Source organism: Schistocerca piceifrons, chromosome X (genome assembly GCF_021461385.2).
Source record: "Schistocerca piceifrons isolate TAMUIC-IGC-003096 chromosome X, iqSchPice1.1, whole genome shotgun sequence".
In the NCBI taxonomy this organism is placed as follows: Eukaryota; Metazoa; Arthropoda; class Insecta; order Orthoptera; family Acrididae; genus Schistocerca; species Schistocerca piceifrons.
The window spans coordinates 590,627,835-590,655,071 of record NC_060149.1 but is presented as its reverse complement, the minus strand read 5'-3'; the positions used below and the strand labels follow the sequence as shown (position 1 = coordinate 590,655,071).

The 27,237-nt window shown below is 35.3% G+C and overlaps 2 protein-coding genes across 3 annotated transcripts in view; one reads left to right on the top strand and one right to left on the bottom strand.

The window, feature by feature from the left end:
* The window catches only part of LOC124721145, a 252,961-nt gene extending 242,889 nt beyond the window's left edge, over positions 1-10,072 (top strand). For both annotated transcript variants that reach the window (XM_047245965.1, XM_047245964.1), the window contains one exon: positions 9,830-10,072. In XM_047245965.1, the coding sequence (XP_047101921.1) occupies positions 9,830-9,844 (15 nt within the window). In that variant the 3' untranslated portion in view covers positions 9,845-10,072. The remainder of the gene's footprint in view (positions 1-9,829) is intronic.
* Positions 9,042-27,237, bottom strand: part of LOC124721143 (patched domain-containing protein 3-like) — a 631,834-nt gene continuing 613,638 nt past the window's right edge. Inside the window, exons 17-18 of the mRNA XM_047245962.1 lie at positions 25,018-25,171; positions 9,042-9,379 (exon numbers count right to left, since the gene is read on the bottom strand). Of these exons, the coding sequence (XP_047101918.1) occupies positions 9,333-9,379; positions 25,018-25,171 (201 nt within the window). The 3' untranslated portion in view covers positions 9,042-9,332. The remainder of the gene's footprint in view (positions 9,380-25,017; positions 25,172-27,237) is intronic.

Below are 27,237 nucleotides of genomic sequence, written 5' to 3'. Positions count from 1 at the left end.
TGGTAGAAGCCGACCTTGGGGAAGATCAGTTTAGATTCGGTAGAAATGTTGGAATACTTGAGGTAATACTGACCCTATGACTTATCTTAGAAGATAGATTAAGGAATGGAAAATCTATGTTTCTAGCATTTGTAGACCTAGAGAAAGCTTTTGACAATGTTGACTGGAATACTCTTTTTCAAATTCTGAAGGTGGCAGGGGTAAAATACAGGGAGCAAAAGGCTATTTACAGTTTATACAGAAACCAGATGGCAGTTAGAAGAGTCAAGAGGCATGAAAGGGAAGCAGTGGTTGGGAAGGGAGTGAGGCAGGGTTGTGGCCTATCCCCGATGTTATTCAATCTGTATATTGAGCAAGCAGTAAAGAAAGCAAAAGAAAACTTCAGAGTAGGAATTAAAATCCATGAAGAAGAAATAAAAACTTTGAGGTTCACCGATAACATTGTAATTCTGTCAGAGACAGCAAAGGACGTGGAAGAACAGTTGTGAATGGAATGGACAGTGTTTTGAAAGGATGATATAAGATGAACATCAACAAAAGCAAAATTAGGCTAATGGAATGAAGTCAAATTAAATCGGGTGATTCTGAGGGAATTAGATTAGGAAATGAGACACTTAAAGTAGTAAATGAGTTTTGCTATTTGGGGAGCAAAATAACTGATGATGGTCAAAATGGAGAGGATATAAAATGTATACTGGCAATGGCAAGGAAAGCGTTTTCGAAGAAGAGAAATTTTTTAACATCGAGTATAGATTTAAATGTCAGGAAGTCATTTCTGAAAGTATTTGTATTGAGTGTAGCCACGTATGGAAGTGAAACAGGGATTATAAATAGTTTAGACAAGAAGAGAATAGAAGTTTTCGAAATGTGGTGCTACAGAAGGATGCTGAAGATAAGGTGGGTAGATCACATAACTAATGAGGAGGCATTGAATAGAATTGGGGAGAAGAGAAATTTGTGGCACTGTTTGATTAGAAGAAGGTATCGTTTGGTAGGACATGTTCTGAGGCATGACCAATTTAGTATTGGAGGGCAGCGTGGAGGGTAAAAATCATAGAGGGAGACCAAGAGATGAATACACTAAGCAGATTCAGAAGGATGTAGGCTGCAGTAGGTACTGGGAGATGAAGAGGCTTGCACAGGATAGAGTAGCATGGAGAGCTGTGTCAAACCAGTCTCCGGACTGAAGACCACAACAACAACAATCCAGCTTTCGATCCCAGTGTATGTTCCTCACTGCCAAACCCATATTCCTCACTGCCAAGCTCAACTCCACAATACTTCACCATATTAATCCAAGACTACAATACTGAAAATTTGAATATGATATTGCAGTGCCTGAGTCACTCCAAAGTGCAATGTTCACACATGCATGCATGTCTGAAAGAACAGGCACTGAGGTGACTGCAGCACTTACGAAATTCATGAAGGGTATTTGCAGTTGTGAACATGGCAACCATCAGCTGTATAAAGGAATGACAACATTAAAAATCGTATCTAGATTTTCCACTTCTCGCAAGTGGTTGCCTTACCATTAGGCTATCTGAGCATGACTCACAGCCAGATGATGTATGGGAGTTTGGGTCTGGCTGTGAGTCATGTTCAGATAGGCCTAATGGTAAGGCAATTGCTTGTGATAATTGCGAAATCTGGATTTGAGTCCCAGTCCGGCACAAATTTTTGCTGTCGTCATTCCATTATACAGCGGATTGTTGTTCGTATTTGCTACTGTGAATACATTTTATGCCATCAGTTTGAATGTATATGAGGAGTATATCCATATCCACACTGGAAAATTCCGCGTTAGCCTCAAAACCTCTTAAGATACAACCAACATTTATTTCTCCCAGCTGGCTCTACTGCTCCATTGTGTGCACCCATGAGTTGGACAACCTGAGGTGACAGGGGGAATTACAGAGAAATATCTACAATTTACTAATGAATAAAATACCTTTCTCAAATGCTAGGCTGTGACAGTAGGTAAAATATACTATATCATCTGTCTATATATCAAGAATGAGAGATATATTTTTAAATGCAATGTAGGGTGTACTGTATTTTTTGCTAAGTTTATCAATATGTTTTATCATTGTATCTTATTATCTATATGCACACCAAAGAATTTTCACACTAATATTCATATAGCACGTGACCAATAATAAGTATGTGTTTGTCACATGACTACTGTTTTATCTGCCATCTGCAAAATTTATAAAAGTGACCTGTCTTTTAGGATTATTTTCAGATATGTAGCTAGTCCTTTGTTTTTGTGATCCTCCAAAAAGTACAGGTACCTCATTCCACTGATGGCATCACTGCTCACTTCCTGTCTTTACAAAATGATGTTTTGACAGGCATTAAAGAACACATCTATGCATTCACAGTTCTGAATTATGATGGAACAGGCACTGCAGTGACTACAGCCATCATGAAAGATATGAAATGTATTCACAGTTGCAAATACGGCCTACCATCAGCTGCATAATGGAATGACAACAACAAAAATTTGTGCCAGACCGGGAATCGAACCCAGATTTCCCACTTATCGCAGGTGGTCGCGTTACCATTTGTCTATCTGTGCGTGCCTCATGGCCAGACCCAAACTTCCATATGTCACCTACAATGTGTCCACAACCTGTACTCATACATCCATTGTGTACATTCCCATACAGGGGAGACATTTTACTTGAAAGCTGCTCAGCCGGTGTTGGCAGATAACTATGATATCGCAGTGGCTGTGTTGTTCCAAAGTATGATGCAGAGTTCCTTTTGGACATGGATACATGCATGCATGCATGCATGTATGTATGTCTGAAAGGAACTTTGCATCGAAATTTGGACTTTCAACTAAAAGGTTTCCCCTGTATGGGAATGTACATAATGGATGTACGAGTATGGGTTGTGAACACATGATTGACGATGTACAGAAACTTGGATCTGGCTATGAGATGTGCATGGATAGCCAAATGGTGACGCTACCACTCGCAATAAGTGGGAAATCTGGGTTGGAGTCCCGGTCTGGCCCAGACTGATGTATTTGGAGCAACAGTCAGTACAGATACAGTATATGCTGTGAAATATTGCAAAGATGGAAAAGTTTCAGTATTAGTGATCTATGACCAGGCACATACCTCTATGAGAACACAACTTCTTTAAGAGTTATTAGATCAGCAACACTGCCATACAGACTTGACCCCACGTAACTCCTCCACCTGGTTCCAGAGATGAAGATGTAATTGAAAGAGAAACACCTTATCAGAGGCAGGAAGATGATAATGTACATGCATGCCAAAACAATAATTTTGTCTGTGTGCGTGTGTGTTTGGATGCATGCTTATGCACGGTGAGCCAATTAAGTGATGCAGAAGTGTGGTGGGTTGGTTGTTGCATGGTTGGGTGAATTAGTGGGTTAGTGTTGGGTGCAGGTGCATGAGTGATATACATTTTGGTTTGCAGACAAATATTGCTTTTTTACTGAAGCTTACCATGATGTATTATAGTTGAAAATCAGCTGTTATTTTCGCTCATAGTTCTGCATTGGAAACTATAGCTGTGGCTTTCCCTGTTTTTTCTGGTGGTCAGTTGTAATTATTTAATACATACACAACTTTACATTATTGAATGGCAATCTTTTAATACTTATATTTTAAATAGCTCATAGTCACAATTCTAGCCATATCTGATTAATTCATTCACCCTGAGCAGATCCTTACATTAATTGAGTACTTTATGTTGGAATAACCAGCTCTACTGCTCCAAAAAGACTTTTTTTCATCTTTCAGTTTGAAAATTGCAGCTAAACCATAGAACTGTATGAAAAGCATTATTATTTGGTTTACAACAGCAATTTCTTACAATTGTGTAAAAGGTTTAGATCAGCTTAGAACACACAAATAAATGCAGAATTTATTTTTTAATTATTAATTGTCATTTATTTTTTAATCCAGACTTTTAATGACTAGTACATATTAAACACCTAAAGTAACAGATGATACAAATACTTCACAAACACACACACCGACATAATACATCTTGCAAATCATTCAGCAAGCTACCAAACAAATAAAAATGTATGGATGAAATACATATACCAATATACATTTTTCAATGAACAAATGAATATTAATGAAAACAATTGATACGTTGATGAGGTATTAACTCAGGTATTAACATGTACTGTTACAGATCAAGTCAACCTCTGACAGTTCTTCAACTTTTAATACTGAGATGTAGTTTCTAAATTGAAGAATTAAAAATATGTATGCTACAGTCATAAAAATCTCGAACCTGTAATGATATTTACAATTTTTGTGCACAAAAAAACTGGCAGATAATTCCAGAGATTCAGGAGAAACATGAAACATAGAATTCAATATCCAGCTCTTTCAAAAAGTTTTAAAATACACATATCAAATGTATGTCAAGTTCTCTGAAGAATTTGTTTCAAAACATTAAATAAGACAACAGTTGTTACCTGTGAGCTTTTTTCCGCATTTTGGTCACAATGTAACAACATTAGTGAACATCTAGGAATTATCACAGATAGAACATCACAGCAATCAGAATTACACACAAAGTCCCTAAGAATACATGAAGACTCATTCAAAAAGAGTATTTCTTTCAGACAAATGTTCTTGGAAAAGGTTAGTTTCCTATCAGTAACTACTGGAAAATTTTTGAAAATAAGTGAGAGTACAGTTCTCTTGCAATGGTCGCATTACAGTTTTCACATAATCATGCTTACATTAACACACACAATGTACAGGATGAATAATAAAAATTTTCAATTTGACAATTACTTTCATCATCACTTGTGGAAATTTACATGTAAGTTATATTTAGCTTACATGTAAGTTATATTTAGCTCATCCCATGCTTCATCAAATGGATCACTAGTTTCATAGCTATTTCATTGTAGGTTCCATATAAAATATTATTGTCATCACATCAGTAACATTCAAAATGAAATGTTCTATGTTCTTTATAACTGAGCAAAAATTCACATCAATAACATATGCAAAATGAAATGACCTGTGTTCTTTTTAATTGAGCAAAAATGTGCACTGTACCACTAATGCTAATTAATTAAAAGTATTTTAATACTGGGCTTAAGAAATGTCATGGGTACAAATGCAGTTTAATCTTTCATCATACTAATCAGAAAGTTTAAGCATAAAGATATTTTAGTTTCATGAATACCAGTTTGGTAACATTTATAGAGAGATGTCACATTCACTCCTGAGATACAAATCTACAGTGAATTTCTGCTCCAATAAAGCACTGTTTTCCTAATTTTTTTTACATATAGGGATTTTCTTATTTGATGGAAAGAAATATATAACATCTCTGTTAACAATTTTTACGGTTTACAATGAAATAGTACCAAGAAGCTTTACAATTTCCTGTTGGGTTGAATATGCAATAAATGTATGTAACTGATTACTTTTCCAGGTATTTGTTTTTATGGCTGATGAAGGTGATTTATATCACCAGTACCACTTGTAATATTAATTTGGCAAATGAAGCAAATGTTGATAGCTGTTTCCTAGAAAAAATGATGTTATACATTCTTCACAGCTCTGTGTATCAACATAGAAGATCAATACATTTTAAGAGTATGAGAAATAAGTCTCTGACTACTCAGCTGTCCTAAAGATACAACAGCAAGCTGCACATACCTTTTCTTTCTTTTACTTAAAAAAGTGTACAAAAATTGCACATAGATACTTACAATAGTGCATGGAGTGAAATAAATTGAACTTCTTGGACAACAAACAGAAACAGCTCTGCATGGCATATAATATCAACGTAGACTATGTATATGTGACTCTACACTTTATGATCAGTCTTGTAGGGCTTCACTTGCTTGAAATATGGAAATTCAAGAACTGAAAGTGAACAGTCTATGAAAAAAAAGAAAAAAGTGCAAGTATTGGAAGCTTTAAAATTCAACAAATCTGTGTAGCTTCCGTGTTTGTAACAAATCTACCATGTTACGTAAAAATTGATGGAACATAAAATGTAATAAATTTTAATTCTATGTAAAGTAAAATGGGAAAAACTCAACTAAACTCACAACATGAACTTAAAGGAAACAATTATGAATCATCTCATTTACAGACAAATTTGTAAATTAGGTGTGATAAATTTGTGCTTATAAGGAAAGATGTGAACACAAATAGTAGTCGTATACCAAATATTGAAGGTATATTGTTTTGTAGTGATGGTTTTTTTTGCAAGAAAGTGAATATGTCAATGAGCACCAGATGCACTGACATATTTCAAAAAATAACCATTCAAATTCCAATAAAAACAAACAGAAAATATATATGTTTTATATATGTGTATATATATATGCAAGGAATTCTTCACTTTGCTTTTATATTACTAACTAACTTCAAAAAATATACAAGACTCACAGTGTAAATTCCACTTTAGAGTGTACTTCTGTCTCAAAACTTGAAGGAATTACTATACAATAATTATTCTTAATTTACAATATGTTGTAAGACAGATTAAACAATCAGTTACATGCACAAGTGGAAAATCGTGTGTCACATGTACCTCTTGTAACTACTTGATTATCATGCAATACAAAGGCATGTGCAAATGCTGTAATTTGTCTGGAATGTAATAGGAGACCAGTAATTCCATGAGTTTCAAGACAGCTAATGGACTGGACGAAAAAATTGTTGCGTATTGCAGCAAGAGTGTCACAACATAAATATTTGTTAATGTTGTGTTCTGCAATGAGTACACTAAATGCACCACAACGATACCCAAAAATAAAGCAATGAACACTACTTAATTGACAGTCTTTTAATGCTAAAGGGATAAATGTTGCATTCAAGTAGACTGCTAAGAACTTGAAATTATTTTGTTACATCACTCTTGTATGCTATTGTTATCATTTTGTAACAGAATTTTTTCACGATTATTGACAAGTATCACATTTTATGCTAGTTTTTTATAGATCATTTAGCAATAATGAGTCTGCAACTGTCTTTCCTACATGTAATGTTCTTGGAAATGATTTGTCAAAATTCCATAACTAGAGTGTAACCACAAAAACAGTGTCTGTCATTTTCTTGCAGAATGTTGTCCTAACAACGGCCTATGTCAGTCTTGTTTTCTCCAGACAACAGGGAATTCATAGATTTAAGAATTTTTGCAGATACCAAAAAAGAAATCAGTATTTAAAGTGATAATTTTTGTAACAATAATTGGTATGAGAATCAATTTTTTTGTCAAGTTAAAAAGTCCCCCATGTCTTGCTTGCATGTTGATTTACATGTTATTTAGGGCACTAGGTTCTTAACAATAAGTCCGTAGTTCCACAAAACAGTGGATGTGTGATGGAGGAATCCACAAACATTAAGTTTTGTTACAAAATTGGAGAAGAGAGCAACCAAGAGACAGGTAGTATTGGCACAAGGGTGTGGAATACACATTGTGGGCAGAAGACGAGCTGTCACTGGCTAAAGTAAATTCAGGGAGAATTAGAAACTTGCTTAATTCCACATAAATGAAATAATTAGTCAAACAAGACCAATTTGTTAAAATATTGCCAATGGAATTACATATTCTGAAAAGTAGTAGTGTTTGAAAAGTATTCTCTCTTTTCTAATGGAAAACAGTAGAAACAGCAACATTCTTTGGAAGTTGTTGTATAGGTAGCTATCAAGAACATTTGTTCTGAGCATACAAAAATACCATTTCACACAAATTAACTGTTAAGCTTGACAGATACTTGCATGTCTTGTTTTAGAGCATAAATGATTGGCCAACTTGAAATAAAAGACCACATGTTGTATTTATTGCTAATAAGTCATTTGTCAACCCAGTATTGTGATGTATATTCTCTGTTGTATAAGGTACAAGCTGTACCTAAAATATCCAGTGAATTGATTGATATCTAGGTGGTATTTTGTGTCAAAAAAGCATTTACATGCACTTACGTGAAAAGATTTGTCAAGAAACAACACATTTGACCAAATCATTTCCGTGAAGAACATGTTTGCTTTTTGAAGTCAGTTAAACATACTATGAGGGTCGGCAATATAGTGTAATTAAGCAAAATATATATATATATATATATATATATATATATATATATATATATATATATATATACACACACACACACACACACACACACACACCAAGTTAAGTTACATAACTGAGGAAAACAGCAACCAAGACAGACAAAATATTGGAATAGTGGCAAAAATGTACAGACCAGAAGTTTTGATCAAAATATGAGTTTAGAGATGATTCAGATACTTTCTGGATAAAAGTGAAACTATTAATGATATGCCACATTTGGATTTGCAATCAACAAGTGCAAGGAAAAATAATGTAGGAAAAAGTGCAACAGATTCTGGCCCAACTATTGTCTGAGATTTATATTGGAGGAATCGAAAAATGGCAAGCATAACATTAATGACATCATTTACAAAGATCTGAGGAGGTACAAAATTGGATCCCTATTTCTGATACATAAATTGACTAATAAACAGAAAACAATAAAAATATAAATTGCTGGAGATTTCATTGGCACATTTCACTTGCTTGGTACGTTTTTAGCGAATCATCATCGTAGGAATGTCGCATCACGCTACCAGTTTCTCTTGTATAGGGTAGTCAATCACCATGGTAATAATATACAGTTGTCTGCTTCACACATTAGCAGATATCAAAGACTATGGCATCGTTGCTTCCATAGAGTCCAAAAGAAGTCTTCACTGACAGTTTCAAGTGGACTTGCACAGTTTGATGAAGTCCTCCTGCAGTAGTGGATGAAATGTGCATACATTTTACAACACGATGCAGTCTACAGCTCACAAAAATTTAAGAATCGCACAGAAGCTTTATAAATATCGCTAAAAGAACTCTGTAGTGAATAGTGATCAGTTTGATGGTGAAGGAAGGTGTCTTGTTTTCATCTTCCATTTTCTTTTTTTTATGAAAGCATTCACCAGACATATTAAATGAAATTAGAATTTTGATTCACATAATTCCTTTATCTGTTGATTTTTCTCATGATTGACTACTCACATGGCATAACAATCTTTCATTCACTTATATAAAAACAGCAGATGATGATCAAACCTGCTTTGCACATGCCTAAGTAAAATTTTATAACACCAGTTAAACCCAGTGCACAGTTCACACTTGAGGAGCAAGATCTGGGAGATATATAAACACACACTGACTATGTGTTACTCCCACATTTGTACTCAAATCTTCTGGAATGTAGTACTTGAAAGCACTACACTTTTTGGGAAGTTACATCTATATTATGTCCAAAATGTAGAATCACTTTTGCACAGTTACTTCTGTATTAAGTCAACAAATGTAGAATCAACTGCACTTTTATCTGAAACAGAAAAAGAATCTGGTAAACACATGGAAAGATGAGAGATGTAAGTTTTAAATATTTGGCAGAACCAAACAGAATGTAGATTTTATTCTGTGTCAGTTTTTGCATAGACTAATTCAAACACCAAACTTCATCTTAATTAACAAATGATTGGACAAAAAATTGTTGAAACTGAAGATGTGGTCATTTGAAAATAAGTAAAAAAAGATGAAAAATGTTTTTAAAAATGAAATATTTCTGAAATTAATCATGGACTTAGTGATGAAAAATTTTGTCAACTTAGAAAATAAACTATCTGCAACCACCAACAGAAGAGAGCAGTTTCAGAGAAGCAATAGTGTGTGTGTGTGTGTGTGTGTGTGTGTGTGTGTGTGTGTGTGTGTGTGTGTGTGTGTGTGTGTGTGTGTGTGTTAAATGTGACTGATACTGACATAAGCTGTTTTGCAGGACTCAGGCTATTAAGTGGCCCAAAATCCTGGCCCATAATAATCAAATACCATGTGTGCTTCTCTAGAAGAGGAAATTTGCCAAGATAGGAACTACCGTCAGGGGATACCTTTACATTCAAAAGGCTAAAATTATTGAACTTTTCAATCTCTCAGAATAATATTGCAAACCGCAGGAGGACAGAAATCAATAATGAATATTTCTCAACTAAAAGATATATGAAATCTTGTCAGACAAAAAGATTTACACCTTAGTTTTTTGTACACTGTATTTTTTTATGAGTTTACTCAATTGTTATACTACATTGTATTGCTAATTATTATTTAAGTTTTTATGTTTGTACATGTGTCAGTCTAGTTAGTACTGACCTATTATATTATCAAAAATTTACTCAATCTATACCTACTATCCTTATCTTATATTTTTCAATTTCCTCACTACTATTGTCTATTTCTTTAACAAATATAATTTGTGTTATCTGTTACAAGTTAATCAATGTTTTTCTTTGCTTTATCTCTTGTAGCAGCAACTTATTATTCCAGTGACACTTATTTTTGAATCCTTTAATCAGTTACATTAAAGCCTTTTCCTCCGTCACTCCTCAATTACTGCTTAAGGCAGATATAAACACTTCAAGAAACACCTGTAAACCCCACCTTGTTGAGAATTACATCTTTCCATTAAATGGCCCATTCCTTTGAGATACTTTCTATTAGCCAACCCATCATTTACCAAATGTGGCAGATGGTCATGGTATAGAGCCAGAATAATGGTAACTTTGGTCACCCCCGCAGAATATGTACTGCAGCAAATAAAGACCTTTGTCTCACTTCTAGTCAGCAACTAGAGGCGGCAGAGTTCAGCCTTCATGTGGCCACAGTGTGACGTGTGACTTACTTTTTGCTCATGTCAACATGCAATCGTTTGCAGCTCATTCTGATGAGTTTTAGAACTTGTTCCACCTGTTGAATTACCAAGTAATTCTTCTGTGGTTCAAACCAAAAATCTACTCGGATTCTGTCTAGCTCACAGGTTATACACTTCTAAGGGTTTGTATGCAGCATAACTCATCATGGGAGTAGTGTGGGTGCATATGTTTGATCTGATCTAAAACCAAAAATACAAAGTATGTCAGATGCAAATGATGGAAGAGAAGCAGAGTTCCTATTTCTGGGGGAATGAATCTAATCGGAAATTTTTAATTACAGTAATCTACAACAAACTGCCCAATATCAGTACAATATTATCCTTCCCTCACGTCACAGTATGAGCATTTGATTATTATAGGATAGTCCTTCAGTTAAAAAATCTTTGTGTTCCATTATAATAATATCTCTGGATCCAACCCATCAACTGTCACACAACCACACTCTTATACATATATCATCAAATACCCCAGATAATGTAATTTGCACCAGACAGATTTCTGCTCCAGGCTTTTCTACAGATGATGTACTCAACACACACCACCAGAGAAAAGTCTCATCTAATAACATTCAGAAAAATTAAAACTGGTTACCCATGATTCCCTACAACAGGACTATTCAGACATGTGATAGTAGGATACAAGCAGTGAGTCAATATTAGATGGAACTGGTCAGTGGCACACTTTTATTTTTAGTTTGTACCATGATACATACAATAAAGTCAAATCTAGTAACATTTTTTGCACAACATTAATTTCAGATTTTCATTTATGTTCTCAAAGATATTAAAGTGTAATTTGTTTATATACAAATGTAAAAAATATGTAATGAAGAGTTGTTTTGGGTGAAATATTGTAATACTAAAATTTGTCAAACATATTTTATAATTTGAAAAGTAATAATGTTAATTATTGTTAGTTTTAATGTTTATTGCAATTACTTTCAGCATTAATTTTCTGAATTATGACAGCAAACTCAAAACTCTAAATTATACTCAAAGAAAACTTTTTATACTGTCAAATGACATTTTTGTATAGCAAGCTATATCTCTGATCACTTTCCTTTTTTGTGCATTGCAGTAGTTGTGAGGAGAGTGTATTGTGAGCTGCTGTTGTGTTAGGGTGGACATATTTGCTGGGAAGTTTTTTATCTCAAGTTTATGTATACTGTGAACTGTTCTTCAAAAGACCTTATTAAAATGGTAAAAAATCTTGCAATGTTTCATTTTTAATATTAACGCACATCAGAAAACATGATTCTGTATGTCTCCTCTTAAAGCAGGAAATACACCTCAAGACATACTGAATGAACCAGATATATTGAGAGAACAACTAGATTTATTGAGAAAACTGTGATCAAGAGAAAAAGGTAAGTAGCAGACAATTTTCACAAGTTTTAAGAATCATTGTACTATCACACAATGACTAGGCACAACTCTTTCATTTTCTCGTGGTATTGAGAATAACTTGAACAAATCGTACCACTATTTCCAGTGGCCTTTGCTGAACATTATTAAATCTCAGTATTTTTATGCAGTTGTGAAAGAGTAGGTCAAATACTCCACGGCTGACTATGGAACTATTTCAGATAATGAATTAAAGATACTCTTCATATAGAATATTCAAGCAAAATCAACACCTGAACCATACAAAGTATACAGCAAGCTGCAGAAGAAATTGAAGCAAAACATATGCAATGCTAAATTATGCTTTCCCACTCTGCTATAAGCAGCAAGTTGAATCCTGGAGTGCTGAGGAAACAACTGCACAGTTTCAATATGGGAAAGGCAAAACATGCAGCTGTTTTCAAGCTTCTGCAAATGAATTAAATTACTTAGTCCCAAAAGTAGTCTACTCTCAACTTGCAATAAATTATCAGCCACAAGATAGCACTTTCTATACAGAAGTGTTTTTCTTAAAACACGTTTGTACAAACAAAGTATAGAAAGCAAATGTCAAAAGTTCTTCTGAGGCATTATGTGATGATGGAGTGAGAGAAAGTACGATTAAAAATATTGCCAGTACCATTATTTCAGTTCTCACAGACAATGTAAATATGTCTCTTGACAGCAATACATATTTTCCTGATTGGAACTAAAGCTTAATTCAGCCAATACCAAAGAATGAGCACCCAAAATCACCAGGCAACTATAGGCCAATCAGCATGTTACCTGTGGTACCTACAGCCTTGTAGTGCATTGTTCATAAATGACTGAAGGATTACCTTTAAACTTATGACATCCATGACAACATCATCAGGCTTTTGAAGAAATCATTGCACAGCAATTTCATTAATCATAGTGACTGACATGAAACATGCCACGGACAGAGGTGAAGTATCGATTCTGACACTGCTCTATTTCAGAAAACCATTTGATACTGTTCATTTGGACATATTACTTATGGAAATGGAAAAAATCTGAATTCAAACAGTCCAACACTGTGCTTCAGCAGCTACCTCAGAAACTGATGTCAACAAGTTATCTTTGGGTCATAGAAGTTATCACAAAGAGAAGTGCTTCCTAGAATCTCCAAGTCCAGTGTTCGAACATTGTTTTTATCCCTATATATCAATTATATTTTATACATGACTCATTCGTATATGCTGATGACACACAGTTGTATCTAAGTGCCCACCATAAGGACATTGCTACTGCCATATCAGATATGAATGTTGACCTTTCCTCAGTATCACAAAGGGCATAGAATCTTGGTCTTAAATCCTCATATCACACTGAAAGTTGATCAGTGGACATTTTTGTGAAACAGTTCTTCCAATTAATTTTAATGGTATACAATTATTTTATCAAAGAGAAACTAGAGATATTGGTAAAATCTTGGGTGAGCATTTAAATTGGCCAGAATAGACTGTTGCAGCATACAGGAAATCCTTCTCTCCCCTACATGCAATACAAAATTTGGAAACACATTTTTCCCTCAAATTAAACAAAAGTTTGTATACACTTTAGTCATACCATATCTCTACTGCTGTGATGCAGTTCAACATTGCACAAACAGTAAAAACTCCAGATGACCTGAGCTAGCTATTAATGCTTATGTAAGATGTGTGTGTAACATTTGGTTATTTAACTATGTTAGTCCTTTGTATGCTCAATTAGGCTGGATGTGACCAGATAGGAAATGTGATTTTCACAATCAGTTTACTTCATCAGTTTCTTAGTCATCAAGTCGCCATACCTCTCCCCACACATCAAATATCTATCATCATTCCATAACTGCAATAACATATCAAATACATCCAGCACCTTGGCTGTACCTTAGCATAACACCAAATCATTCTTCATCTCCTCCTCCATTTCAGCCATGTGACTGTGGGACGAACTATCTGGTAAACTGTGTTTTATCCAAAACCACTCCACATTTAAGAGTAAATTAAAGCTTTCTCTGTTATCATTTGTGTAGTTTCCTTCTCAGCACACGCCAGCTGTTTTCCTTTTGCCCAGCAGGAAATCATTATCTCTGCCACACTAAACTATCCATGGTCCGCTTGTCTCTTTCTATTTTGTTTTCTTCTTTCCACCTCATCTAATAATCTTATTCTAGTATTATATTCAACTCTCTTCCCCTGACCATGTAACAAAGCAGGTGGATCCTTTCCTGCTGTTATATTTTCCTTGCCCCCAAAATTAATATCAATTTTTTCCAAATTTTGTGATATCTCCAACATGCTCACTTACATGGCTTGTAGACAGTACCAAAATTCCCAAATATTGACCCAGGGCTTATCCAATGTAACTTTATTATCTATTACATTCTTTTGGTTATCAAGAGTTAATCAGCACACTAGTTTGCCTGAAAACTGTGCTAATTACAAAACATCAATAATTTCAGATTTTGTTGATACTGTTCATTTGTAAACATATACCGGATTATTAACTTCCCGATATAGCAGATGAAAACGGCATGTAAATAACTATCGCATTATACACCTAGTGATGAAAATGTGATGAAAATACATTAGCAAGATTTGCACTCATTTAATTCCAGAGCAATTAACATCTTTAGTTCAGACATTGTTACTTAAAGATAATCCCATATTTAGACAAACTAGATAGCTTAATTCAATATAAATTATTGTTATAGCTAAAAGTTCTCATTCAAGTCAATCTTTTTTTTTTAATTTTTTTTATTTTATTTTATTTTTTTTTTTTTAATTTATGAAAATACAACAAACAACAACAGCTAAATTCAAGTTCAGTTATTATAAACTTAAAAAAGGGGCGGGATGGAAGCCATTTAAAGTCTGTCTGCAGTGAATTTGGATGGAGCAACACCTAGGTCCGAAAATACGGGATGATGTACTGCAGATGATGCAGTACAAATTATGAGTCATGAAATGTATTGTGTTTATCTAAATTTCATGTCCAGGAGTTCAAGCCATGATTCAGTGATGGTTTTAAATTATTAATTGGACTGTGGACATGTAATTAGTATCATGGACTGTAACAAACTTTAATAATGGTTATCACCTACTGTGACAATAGCGTCAGACTGAACTATTGTTTTCAACAGTTACTTGCTGTGCAAATCATCTTCATACTGATATGACTTTCAGTCTTCAAGGACAGTGATTTAAGAGTGTAATTCTGAGACTGTGTATTTATATATGTTTGCCATATATGAACCTTTGTGTCACTTCAGTGTTATAATACTGCTCTCAAGCAATCACATTATAGTCATCAACTGAGTGTAGTATGTGGCTAACTCATTATCTATGTGTAGTTTAAGTAAATGAGGCTGGATCTGGCCCTAAACATTAGCTCATTCAGTACTCAAAGTGCAATTAAAGTGTCTGAACTGTAATCTCAGTTTGGATCATATAATTTAAAATGGCCTACTTTCAAACTTTTCAGTCAGATTTGACAGAGTTGCAACTACCAAGGACATATTTGAACAGGTAACAGTTATGCTACAACCAGTCAACTTCTTGTCCAAATCAGATTAATTTGTTGTCCAAGACAGCAATGTGAGTTTGCTATCATGCTTAGCAAACTACTGCAGCATGATTCTGGCCTTGTGACATGGATAGTTTGTGATATAATTCTTTTGAATTCTCCATTCTCCTCATAAACATGAGATCAGTTGTGACCATTTGATCTGTTCCAAAGTGACGGCTTCAGATGAAAACTCCTGTGTAAACTATAACCAAAATGCAATGTAAGAAAAGTTGGTTCTGGTGTAACATAAACACTTTTGGCCCCTACATAAAATTGCCTGAAGTTTTCCATCAATCACCGTATTGACCATTTTAGTTGTAATTACTTTATCAGCTTTCTTATTGGGATTAAAGTGTTCATATTTTGTTTCTCTTTTAGAAATTATACACCAATTTACTATCATATATTGGAACTCATCACAATTTCTTATTCACAGTGCCATAACAGTTTTTGTGGAGGATAACTTCCATGACCCAAACCCCCAAAGCCTGATTTGAGTGCACTGCTCATCTTAGTTTTAATGTTTTAACTACTATAAGTTAATAAAAACATCATTGAAGCTACACAGACGACTCTCATTGTACATTGCCTAGACACAATCCAATTTTAGTTTGGTAATCCTGTGATCACACAGAATTCTTTGATATACATCACAATAATATTCCATTTGATTTTTATTTTGTTATTTTGCTAGAGTTTTCCTTTTTTAGTCAGTTTTTGGCCCTTCCACCCCTCTCAACTAGTTGAATAAACATGTCATAAACATGATTTTCATGTGAACAAAATTGGTAATTGTGAGGGATTTCCGATATCATTTGGATGCACGAAATTATTTGTGTAATTCACCATCACCATACCTTAAATTAAATGAAACTGAATTTGGTTCATACAGCACTTTGTAACCCTGACCTTATGCTTGTTTGTTGCCATGAGGATGACATCATAAGCCACCAGAATAAAAGCAGCAGTCTCATCTGAAGGTGAGGCGTTGTGTGGGCAGTTGTGGGGAGAGTCTTGACATGATTTTGATGGGTGTAGCAAGCAGACCATATATGTGCATGTTTTCCAAATGGAAATGAATTGTTTTTGCCTAATTCTGGAAATACCAAAGAAGCAAAATATTTCAGTGTATCATACTTGTGTTGTTGTTGTTGTTGTTGTTGTTGTACTCATTATGCATTGTTTTTGATTGTTACCTATAAAACCAAATTCACCTCAACAATAAAATGTATCCACTGACCTGCAACCCTGGATAACCAACATTCACAAGATAAGTATATCTCCTGGTGGGGGGTTCACATTTTATAAACAATAGTTAGATCCCAAGTTATCCTGCTGGAAGATGTCATTACCATTTGCTAATACATCAGGCATGAAGGGATGTAGGTAGAATGCAGTAATGTTTACGTAGTCCACAGCTGTCATGGTGCCTTTGACTTCTACGACAGGTCCAGTCAAAGCCCAGGTGAATGTTCCCCATAGCATTGAGCAGTCATTCACCTGGATGATGGCAATCCAAAGACAACCATGACCTGACGTAACAAGATATGCAATTCATCCAATCATGTGACAGGTTTCCAGTGTGCTACGGTCCAATCTCGATGATCGCATGTCAGCTGCAATCAAAACTGATGAACATGGGAAGACAAAGGACCATCTGCTGTGTGGCCTCCTGTTAAAATCAATGTGCACTGAATGGTGTGCTCTGAAACACTTGGGCCTGCACTAGTGTTGCATTCTGTCCTCATATCTGCCACAGAACGCTGCCTATACCGCATTACAGAACAGGCAAGCCTCTGACCTCCACATTTTGTGATGAGACATGGACAATAGACATTCAACACCTCACCTCACCTTGTAGTCTCCCCATCATTGCTAGATGGATTCCCCATTTGTCTCTGCTGTATTCGTATATTTTCCTTAGTGAGTCATATGTCGGCACTGCCACTAGATGGCATTCAGTTTCACACTTTGCTTTGGTCATAATGTTTCATCTCATCAGTGCATATTGCTCATGTACTATACAAATTGTGACTCACTGAAAATGTCTCATTAGACACAAGAGAAGGCCTTAAGCTTGTCAGGTGAAATAAATGCATAAAATAACAAATTTCTCAATGAAATTTACATTTATTGTGTTGAAGGAGTTCATGCATGGTACTCTAAAATGTCATAACATGCCCTTACAGCCAATACAGCTACTCTCATTGTTCTACACTTTCTTTAGCATGTCATATTTCAGACAAAGAAAAATGTACAAAGATTTGAAACATGCTACTTTCTGAAATAGTTCTATTCAACAGTTGTTTTTTTTTTCAAATGGATAAATGTGTATACATATAAACAATAAAACAATGGGAAGATACCATACTTTCAGTGTACAAAATACTTGTTAATGTCTCTCACACTCGCTGCAGTCGCAGATTACTCTTAGCCTCAAGATTAAACTAGTTTCTGCACTCTTTCTTTCCTCCCTCTTTTATAATTTCTGTCTTACATTTCCCTCTCCTCTTCTGTTAAAATAAAGAGATACATTTATTACTGACTTGGGGGATTTGTGTAGGTTTGACTTGGGAGTTTGTTCACCTAACATTGAGGTGCATGTGTTGTGTGAAGGATTAAAACTATTATGATACAAGGTCAAACTCAAAGAGACTAATGACTGCACTGAATAGTCATACTTTGAGATTTAACTGTGAATGATTTCTAAGGAAAAAATTGCTTTAAGACATGTAAAATACTGTTCATCATATTCTAAACATCCTTACTCAGAAGGAAGGAGAGATCATGATTTAGTGAGTCTTTTTGTGTATATTTGTGTGTTAACTAAATCAGAGAACCATTACTTTCATTTATAAAATAATGGAACATCCTTGGTGAAATATGAATAATAGGAGTGCCAGTAACAATGCACCATATAAATCAGGCCTGAATAGTCTATAGGCACATCAAAGGGACTAAAAACACTACTAAACTTTTGAACAATGTCCTAAGTTACAATATTTGCTTTTAGTCAGATAAGTTGGTTTCCACTGTAGGAATTTGGAGGAGGAGAGTAGTTTTTAATGGAGGTTCGAAGTTGGCTTTTGGTTGGTTTCTGGTTGGAGGGGTTGGTGGTTCAATGCTGGCTTATGGTCAGTTTTGGTTAAGAGGGTTGACAGGCCTTTGCCTGATAGATATCAGCATTTTCAGTCTCATCTATTTGCCTATCAGCTACTCAACACCTCAGCTACATGGTGAATAATTTTCCTTGTATAGTATAAACAGATGTGCACTCCAGCCATGGTAGTATACATTTGGGTGCCTGAGTGGTTGTGTGTGTGAATATGTGTACTTTTAGTTAGAAGACGAGCCAGAGCTCAAAAGCTAGAGGATAATGTTTTCTGTTAATGCCTAATTTTCTAAAAATAAATTTGTGATGAAAACTATATGTTCTTCACACTTACTTCTGCAGATCACAGCTTAATGCTGTTGAAGTGGCACAATATCTCAAAATAACTATGGCTCCTCATTACTTTGATTAAGTCGTTCATTTATTCATTCATTCATATTGCATAAGTTGTTGGTTTTAGCAACCTTCAGGAATATGGAATTTATTAAGAAACGCATTAGTATTAATTATTATCAGCTGTTTCTTAGTTGTACAATAACTAAAATCAGTAATTTTGGGCTGCTTATCTGATACTAATCTGGTGCATTGGTTTCAGTAATTTCTTCTCAAAAGGACTAGAGCAGATCATCTTACTAAAAGCATAGAAAATAATCCATAGTGATAATAAAATGGATTAGAGATAACCTGTAAGTTGATAGTTGTCCTGTCATCTGTACAAATGGCACTTACCATAGTGTAATTGGATACCTGATGGTAAGACATAAGGTGTTAGTAAATGTGTATGCCATCACAATATCAAGGGAAGAAATACAGGGTAGCCCATCTCTGAAGTTATACTGGCTTTAGACCTTTCATGAGCCACTGTTTTAAGTGTCTGAGGGGTGAAACTACAACTGCCAGGGTTAACTGTCATCACAATGTATGAATGATGGAAGTCACATTCAGCTAATACGAACCGTAACAACTAGATAGATGGACCACAATATGAAAGATCACTCAGTGATTAAGAGCTTGATAACTGCAACATGTGACTTGTCATACTATTCTCACAGAATAGAATAAAAATTAAGAAGGTGAAATCCAGAATAGAATAAGAACTAAGAAGGCGAAATTCAGAACTATCACATAGCCTACTTCTTTTAATATGATCAAGTGGACCCTCTAGCTTAATGTTGCTGCTCTACAGATAGATCATTATTAACAATGTCACATGCTCTCACTCTTTGAGACACTCCAGAGAGTTTTTAGTTGTAAACTCACATCTTTAGTGCACATTCTGGTGATCAGAAACTGTATGTCATCACATTTCTTCCTGGTGACAGGTAAAACCTGATGATGGAAATTTTCTAACCAACAGGATTCAAACCTACTATTTCCAGGCTGAACACCACACCAGTGTGTGACAGCAAGTGGAATGACACACACATAAAAGAATATATATGGTGAATGAAATTTATAATGAACCAAATGCCAACATAAAATTTAATCTGTTCCATATCATTATTTGAAAATAGCTTTTGGCATAAGCTTATCAGAAAGGACACTAAACAGCCACGTAAAAACCCATGGAAAAGGGAATTGTGTACATTGACAAGAATGAGTAGAGATCCTGCAGTAGTTGCACACTACAAAATTGCTCAAAATTACTAAGAGCAGTTATTTAAAAATCAAGGAACATGCACATAATGTCAGAAATCAGTAATTCCAGCAGAAGATTTAAGGCTACATGGAATGTGGTGAAACAAGAGACAGGACAACCAGCCACAGAACAGGATAATAACTCCCTGTTCTGCACTCATAGGGAGCACAGTGTGCCTAGTACACATCCACCGCAGTGCTCGGGGGCCACATCACAGTTGTGACACCGTAGGATGGGCTTCTGAGAGCCTGAAACTGGCCATGAAAATAAAATAAATTTACAACTGAAGTGGTATTTTCAACATTTAGGATAATAAGTGAATGGAAGGGCTGTAGACGATGAGTCTCAGATATGAATATATATAATCATTTCTTAAATATATATAATCTTTTCTTAATTACATTAGAAAGTATAAGGAGAAACAGTTTAAGAGAAAGTAAACACAGCAATATGCTGAAAAAGATACTCTCATAAAATTCAGTCATATGAATGTATCACCAACTCCTCACTTTGAAATTAAGAAAATCATAAATTCTGTCAAACATAAAAGCTCATCTGGTTTTTATGGTGCTTCCAGTAGATTACTAAATATCTGTTACTGTATAATAAACCCTGTCATTTTTGAAATATGTTATGCATCAGTTACTTAAGGCATTTTTCCAGAGAGATTGAAATATGCCATTGTGAAACCCATCTGTGAGAATGGTGATAGTCAATAACTATCAACCTGCTTCATTACTGACATCATTTTCCAAAATTGTTGAGATGGTGATGTATTCTAGAATACTGTCCCAATTGAGGAACAACAAATGAAAGTTTGGATTCCAGAAGAGTGCCCTGCTGAGAATGCCATTTGTATATTCACTCACCAAATTCTAAAGTCTTAAATAATAAAATAACTCCGGTTGGTATTTTCTGTGACCTACCTAAATCATTTGACTTTGTGAATCACAGCATTCTCCAAGATAAATGAAAGTTTTATGGGACTGATGTTATATCCAACCAGTTGATAATGTTTTATTTGCCTAGAAGAATGCAGGAAGTTGTGCTTAGTAATTCAACCATTATAGTCCCGAGACATTATTCTGACTAGGGAGAAATCGTGTGGGTTCCTCCAAGACTCAGTCTTAGGTGCAGAATTGGTTCTTTTTGCAGATTACACTAGCATTGTAATCAGTCTGAGCATACATACAGAAACAGAAGAAATGGTAGACAAAGTTCTTAAAAGTGTCATTGACCGTTTTCTGCGAATGGCCACACTCTCATTTTTAAAAAGACACAACATATTCAGTTCTGCACATCTAGGGTTACCACACCAATGATAAGTATAAGACATGGTGAGGAAACAGTAAATAGGGTGGAAACTTCAAAATTCTAAGGTCTACATAACGATGAGAATTTAAACATGCAAAAGCACAATTTGGAACTCCTAAAAAAACTTAGTTTGGCCAAATTTGCACTTAGAAACATTGCAACTTTTGGGGAGAGACAAATCAGTAAGTTTACATATGTTGCATATTTTCATTCATATGGAATAATGTTCTTGGGTAACTCATCTTTAAGAAAGAAAGACTTCATTGCTCAAAAATGTGCTGTAACAGGGTTGCCACAAGTTCTGGAAATCATGGAATATCAGGGAATTTCAAACATATCAGGGAAATTTGGAAAAAAACAATGGAAAAATGTAGTTTTTGTCTCAGTAGATGAAATGGTTTGTTTACCGAGGTGTAATGCATCATTGCTGGCTGGGTGCAGCTGAGAACGTATGCACTTTCCTACTCCCTCATCGCCTTCCTACCAATCCCTTCAGCTTGCAGTCACTGCTGCCACCACTTCTTGCACAAACCTAGCAGCAGCCAACGAGACACAGGGAGGCGTGAGGAGTGGTCTGTTTGGATCTAATTCTCAGAGACTGTAGATGCAGCAGCTGAAGACTGCAGTCACGTGTCCATGAGCTGTGTTTGAGTGCTTGTGTAAATGTGTGTGTGCTCTCATTTTCTGACAAAGGCTACGACCAAAAATTTAGTGATGAGAGTGTGATTGTCTTTCGTACATGCCTGTCTGCAGCTCAGCCGAACTGTGACAATGTCATTTGACATAAAATGCTCATTTCTTTATCAGTTTTCTCTACAAAAACATATTCCTCTTCCCCCTCTTTAGTAAACACTCCAGTTTCTTCATCATATTTCCACTCCGTAGACAACCCCATAACTGTTATGGCACCAGTAATAAAATTCAGTTTTACTGAAACAATGTTACTGCATGGCAGATCAACAACCACATTACTCGCTGCAAGACTGACTGACAACCAACTGCTGTATACAATGTCAAAGCAACAAGAAAGCTGCACACGTACAGCAGTGTCAAGTCAAAAACAACATTATACTGAGGCAAGAATTGTGTGATTCATTGGCCATGTAGTGACCACCCCTGTACTATAGGATAGAAGAGCATGGAAATTTAAATCCATTCTTAGAAAACGTTTTTACAGTAATATGAACTATTTTGCTGATTTCAGTGTACTTCATAGCTTATGGTAAACCTACTAAGTAATTAATAGGTTTCTAGCACCTATTATCATATTGAAACTGGAATTTTGTAACTTATTAGGTGTAATTAATAGTCAGACCATCCCTATCCACTAACATAACAGCAGGTAGTATTGGGTATTGGTTATACGTTAATAAGTTGGTTACAAATGTAATAATTACCAAAGTCACAATAAATTAAATAAATCATTGTCATTCTTTCACCCCACATATATGGTAAAGAAAAATCATCTGGTTCTATATTTTTGGTTTTGCTACATGGAAGTGTTACATATATGAATATGATTTCCCATTCAGTCTTTCACTTTGTGCTGTAGGAGACTTAAAGGACAATTTATAAAAATCCAGTACATGACAAATAATGTATTCCACTCTCCCATATCTGCTGGGAGGCAGAGTGATAATAATTTATTGTAAAGCTTGTAATTACTGCATTGGCTACCAATGTGGTAACAATGTGTAATATTAGGGGAATAACTGCAAGTCACTGTGAATTTGCTATAACTACCAATTACGTGCAGGTGTCACTTCACAGTTTGTACATGAAGTTTGTGCTTGATATGGCTATTAGAGGCCACGCAGCCTTCTAATACAACAGCAATTGCATGCGTGGCCTGCCAGCTGCACTCCCTGTTGGGACTAAGAGCACAAGGCTCCACCACTCACTTGTGTATTGCTATTATATTGCATCTTGTCTTCCATGTGTGTATACTGTTCAAGCAATAAATTACAGTGTTCTTGGGTTGGAACAGAAACGCTGTGTCTCTTTCACCCAGATCATGAAAGTCTGTGAAATACATATTTTACATTACAATGGCATTGTTACAATGCAAATATAATTTCAACATGGTAATATTATGTTGATACGTACACAGTTTACAACATAAACCCTCAAAGTGAGTAATGGTCACAAAGAAAAATTATACATTTTTTAACACTGTATTGCTTATGAGTTTACTATTGATATCATTTCGATGAAACACAAAAATTTTTTGTTTCAGCTCAGAAGAGACAGTTGAATATCTCCCAGAATTACTGGCTGAGAGAGAGAGAGAGAGAGAGAGAGAGAGAGAGAGAGTACATTTTCAGCATTCCTTGAAAGTAAACCTTCATGCAGTTTATGCTCATTAAATGAAGTTTCTTTTCTGCTGTTAGTGACATGAGACATTTTACACGATTCATAATTTTAGTTTTAATGCTGACCCAATGATACCATCAAATACCATTGAAAAGGATATGAGATCATGAAAATTGGACCATAGATCAATGGAAAAGTGTTCCCTTGTCATATGAACCTCGATTCTTGTTTAATAAGATTGATGGTCACATCCAGATACACCATCATCCAGGCAAATGTCTGCTCGAAACATGTACCATGCCACAGATGCAGTCCTGTTGCAGCAGTACCATTATAAGGGACATTCACCTGAGCTTCTATGGGATCTATGGCAGTAATCAAAGGCTCCATGACAGCTGTGGATTACACAAACATTATTACCAACCACCTGCATCCCTTTATGCTTCATCTCTTCCCTGACAGAAAAGATGTGTGCCAGCAGGATAACTGGCTGTGATTCAAAACCAGAAGCATACTACAGTGGTTTGAGGAGAATTATAGTGAACTCATGTTGATCACTTGGCCACCAAATTTGCATGATCTGAACCGAATGGACTGCATCAGGGATACCATCAAGTGTTAGTTCCACATCCACAAACCACCAGCCTCTAATTTACAGAAATTGTATGACATTTGCATAGAAATATATGGTGCTGTATACACCCAGGAATCTACAAAGGATTTGTTGAATCCATGCCACAAAGAATTTCTGCTGTATTGCATTCCAAAGGTGGACCAATACGCTGCTAAGCAGGCAGTCACAATGTTTTAGCCCATAGCATACATGAATTTGGTTGCTCAACTTTAAATATTCATTGGCGGCGTGATTCCTTTTGAATTTATTTATTTTTTTACATTTTTTGTTGATTCACATGGACCAAGACTTACCTGCAGTCAGAAGTTTTGCGAAACGATTAATTCCATTTGTTGCATCTGCCTGTAGCTTGGTACTTTTTTTGTCTTGTGGACCACAAATACTCAGAATAACAGGCAGGAAAATCAGGCCATGAAACAATCCATATGCAACAACACCAGCAAACAACTGTAAAACAAAAGGCTTCCTCAAATTACACATCTAATTATTCTTTCAAAATTTTGCAGATTATGGAAATGTACATAAATGTTAAGACTTCCCACAGTTTTCAATGAGGAACACAGTCAATAATGATTTTTCTCCACCATAAAATATAACATACATCTGGTGTACATTTAATTCTTTTTGAAAATTTTAACTTGATCTTGCAAGAACAGCCCTTGTGTTTTTAGATTATCATCAAATGGGGTGTCCATCATTATGTGAAATTAATTTTGAGGCACTGAAAACAATTTAGGGTCATCTGAATGTTGCAAAACATACACAACTGGACTCGTCATTATTTAAATCAAGTTTATATAACGAAAATATGAAATTTCATTATTCCACTGTCTTTAAGTTTGTGTAATCAGCATTGATCTACCACATTAGTCATCAAAAACAGTAAGTTGGGATGTGATTTGTTCTTTTCTTCTCATACTTAATTATTTGGCAGGGAAATCAGTTAACACTCCACTGGTTTGTGGTCTGATCTGGAACATTTATGTCTCTGCTTTCATTACAAAAGAGCCCATCACCTCTTTTAAGTGGCTGATGTATAGTAGTATTCTAAGACTACAAATATTCTGGTCCTCATGGCCACATGCACTTGTTGTGCTAGAAGGTTGAAGCACATCTGATTCCAATTATTCCTACTGAAACAATATTGTACAGCTATGAAAGCTTATGAAATACTGAAATACACCTAAAAATTTGTAGCTTATTTGGTAGCCGAATTCTATTATTCCACATGTATACCATAATTTATTTGAGTATCTCACAGTTTTAAAGTAGTCTTAATGGAAATAAAATGGGATAATAACAAAAACAACAAAAACTGACAAAGCATAACAGTTAAATAAGTTGAATGTCTAAAATTGTTCCAGTTATTCCTAACAAGGTATCAGGATTTTAACAGCATAGAGAGCAAAAAAGCCTTATCTTAAGCTGGAAAAGGGTTCAGTAATGTAAGATCAACCCAGCAGGACACACTAACCAGTGAACCTTACCTTCCAGTATTTTTACTGTTTGTTTTTGGCATCTCTTGGTGAATTGCCACATTGCACGAACAATGTTGTGAGAAATGGACATGTGAAGTTAGAGTGGAAAGTATTTAAGGAGGTGTGTAAAAATTGCTGTAGAACAGAACTAAAATTATGGACCAGATGTTGATGTATATGATTTATGTGAATACCCATTGTTAGCAGGGTCACTGGCACTCTGAATAATTTGTATATGAGGTAACTACACTTATAATCAGATTTTTACTGAACTCATGTTAATGGACTGTGGCATTTCTGGAACAAATGGACCTGCCTTTCTGAAGTATATCAGTGTGAATGAGAAGGACATAGTTAGGCATGTTCTCTTTTTTTGAGATTAATAAACAGACTGGACAAAAGCAGTAATCACACCAATCCTTAAACATGGGAACAGAAAAGATTGTAACAACTACAGAGGTATCTCTTTAATCAGCGTTGTGGGTAAAATCTTCTCAGGTATTGTTGAAAGGAAAGTGCGAGTATTAGTTAAGGACCAATTGGATGAAAATCAGTGTGTGTTTAGGCCTCTTAGAGGTTGTCAGGACCAGATCTTTAGCTTACGGCAAATAATGGAGAAGTGTTATGAGTGGAACAGGGAATTGTATCTATGCTTTATAGATCTAGAAAAGGCATATCACTGAGTTCCTAGGAGGAAGTTATTGTCTGTTCTACAAGATTATGGAATAGGAGGCAAAATTTGCAAGCAATTAAAGGTATTTACATGGATAGTCAGGCAGCAGTTAGAGTTGACGGTAAATTGAGTTCATGGTTCAGAGTAGTTTCAGGGGTAAGACAAGGCTGCAACCTGTCTCCACTGTTGTTCATATTATTTATGGATCATATGTTGAAAACAATAGACTGGCTGGGTGAGATTAAGATATGTGAACACAAAATAAGCAGTCTTGCATATGCGGATGACTTAGTTGTGATGGCAGATTCGATTGAAAGTTTGCAAAGTAATATTTCAGAGCTAGATCAGAAATGTAAGGACTA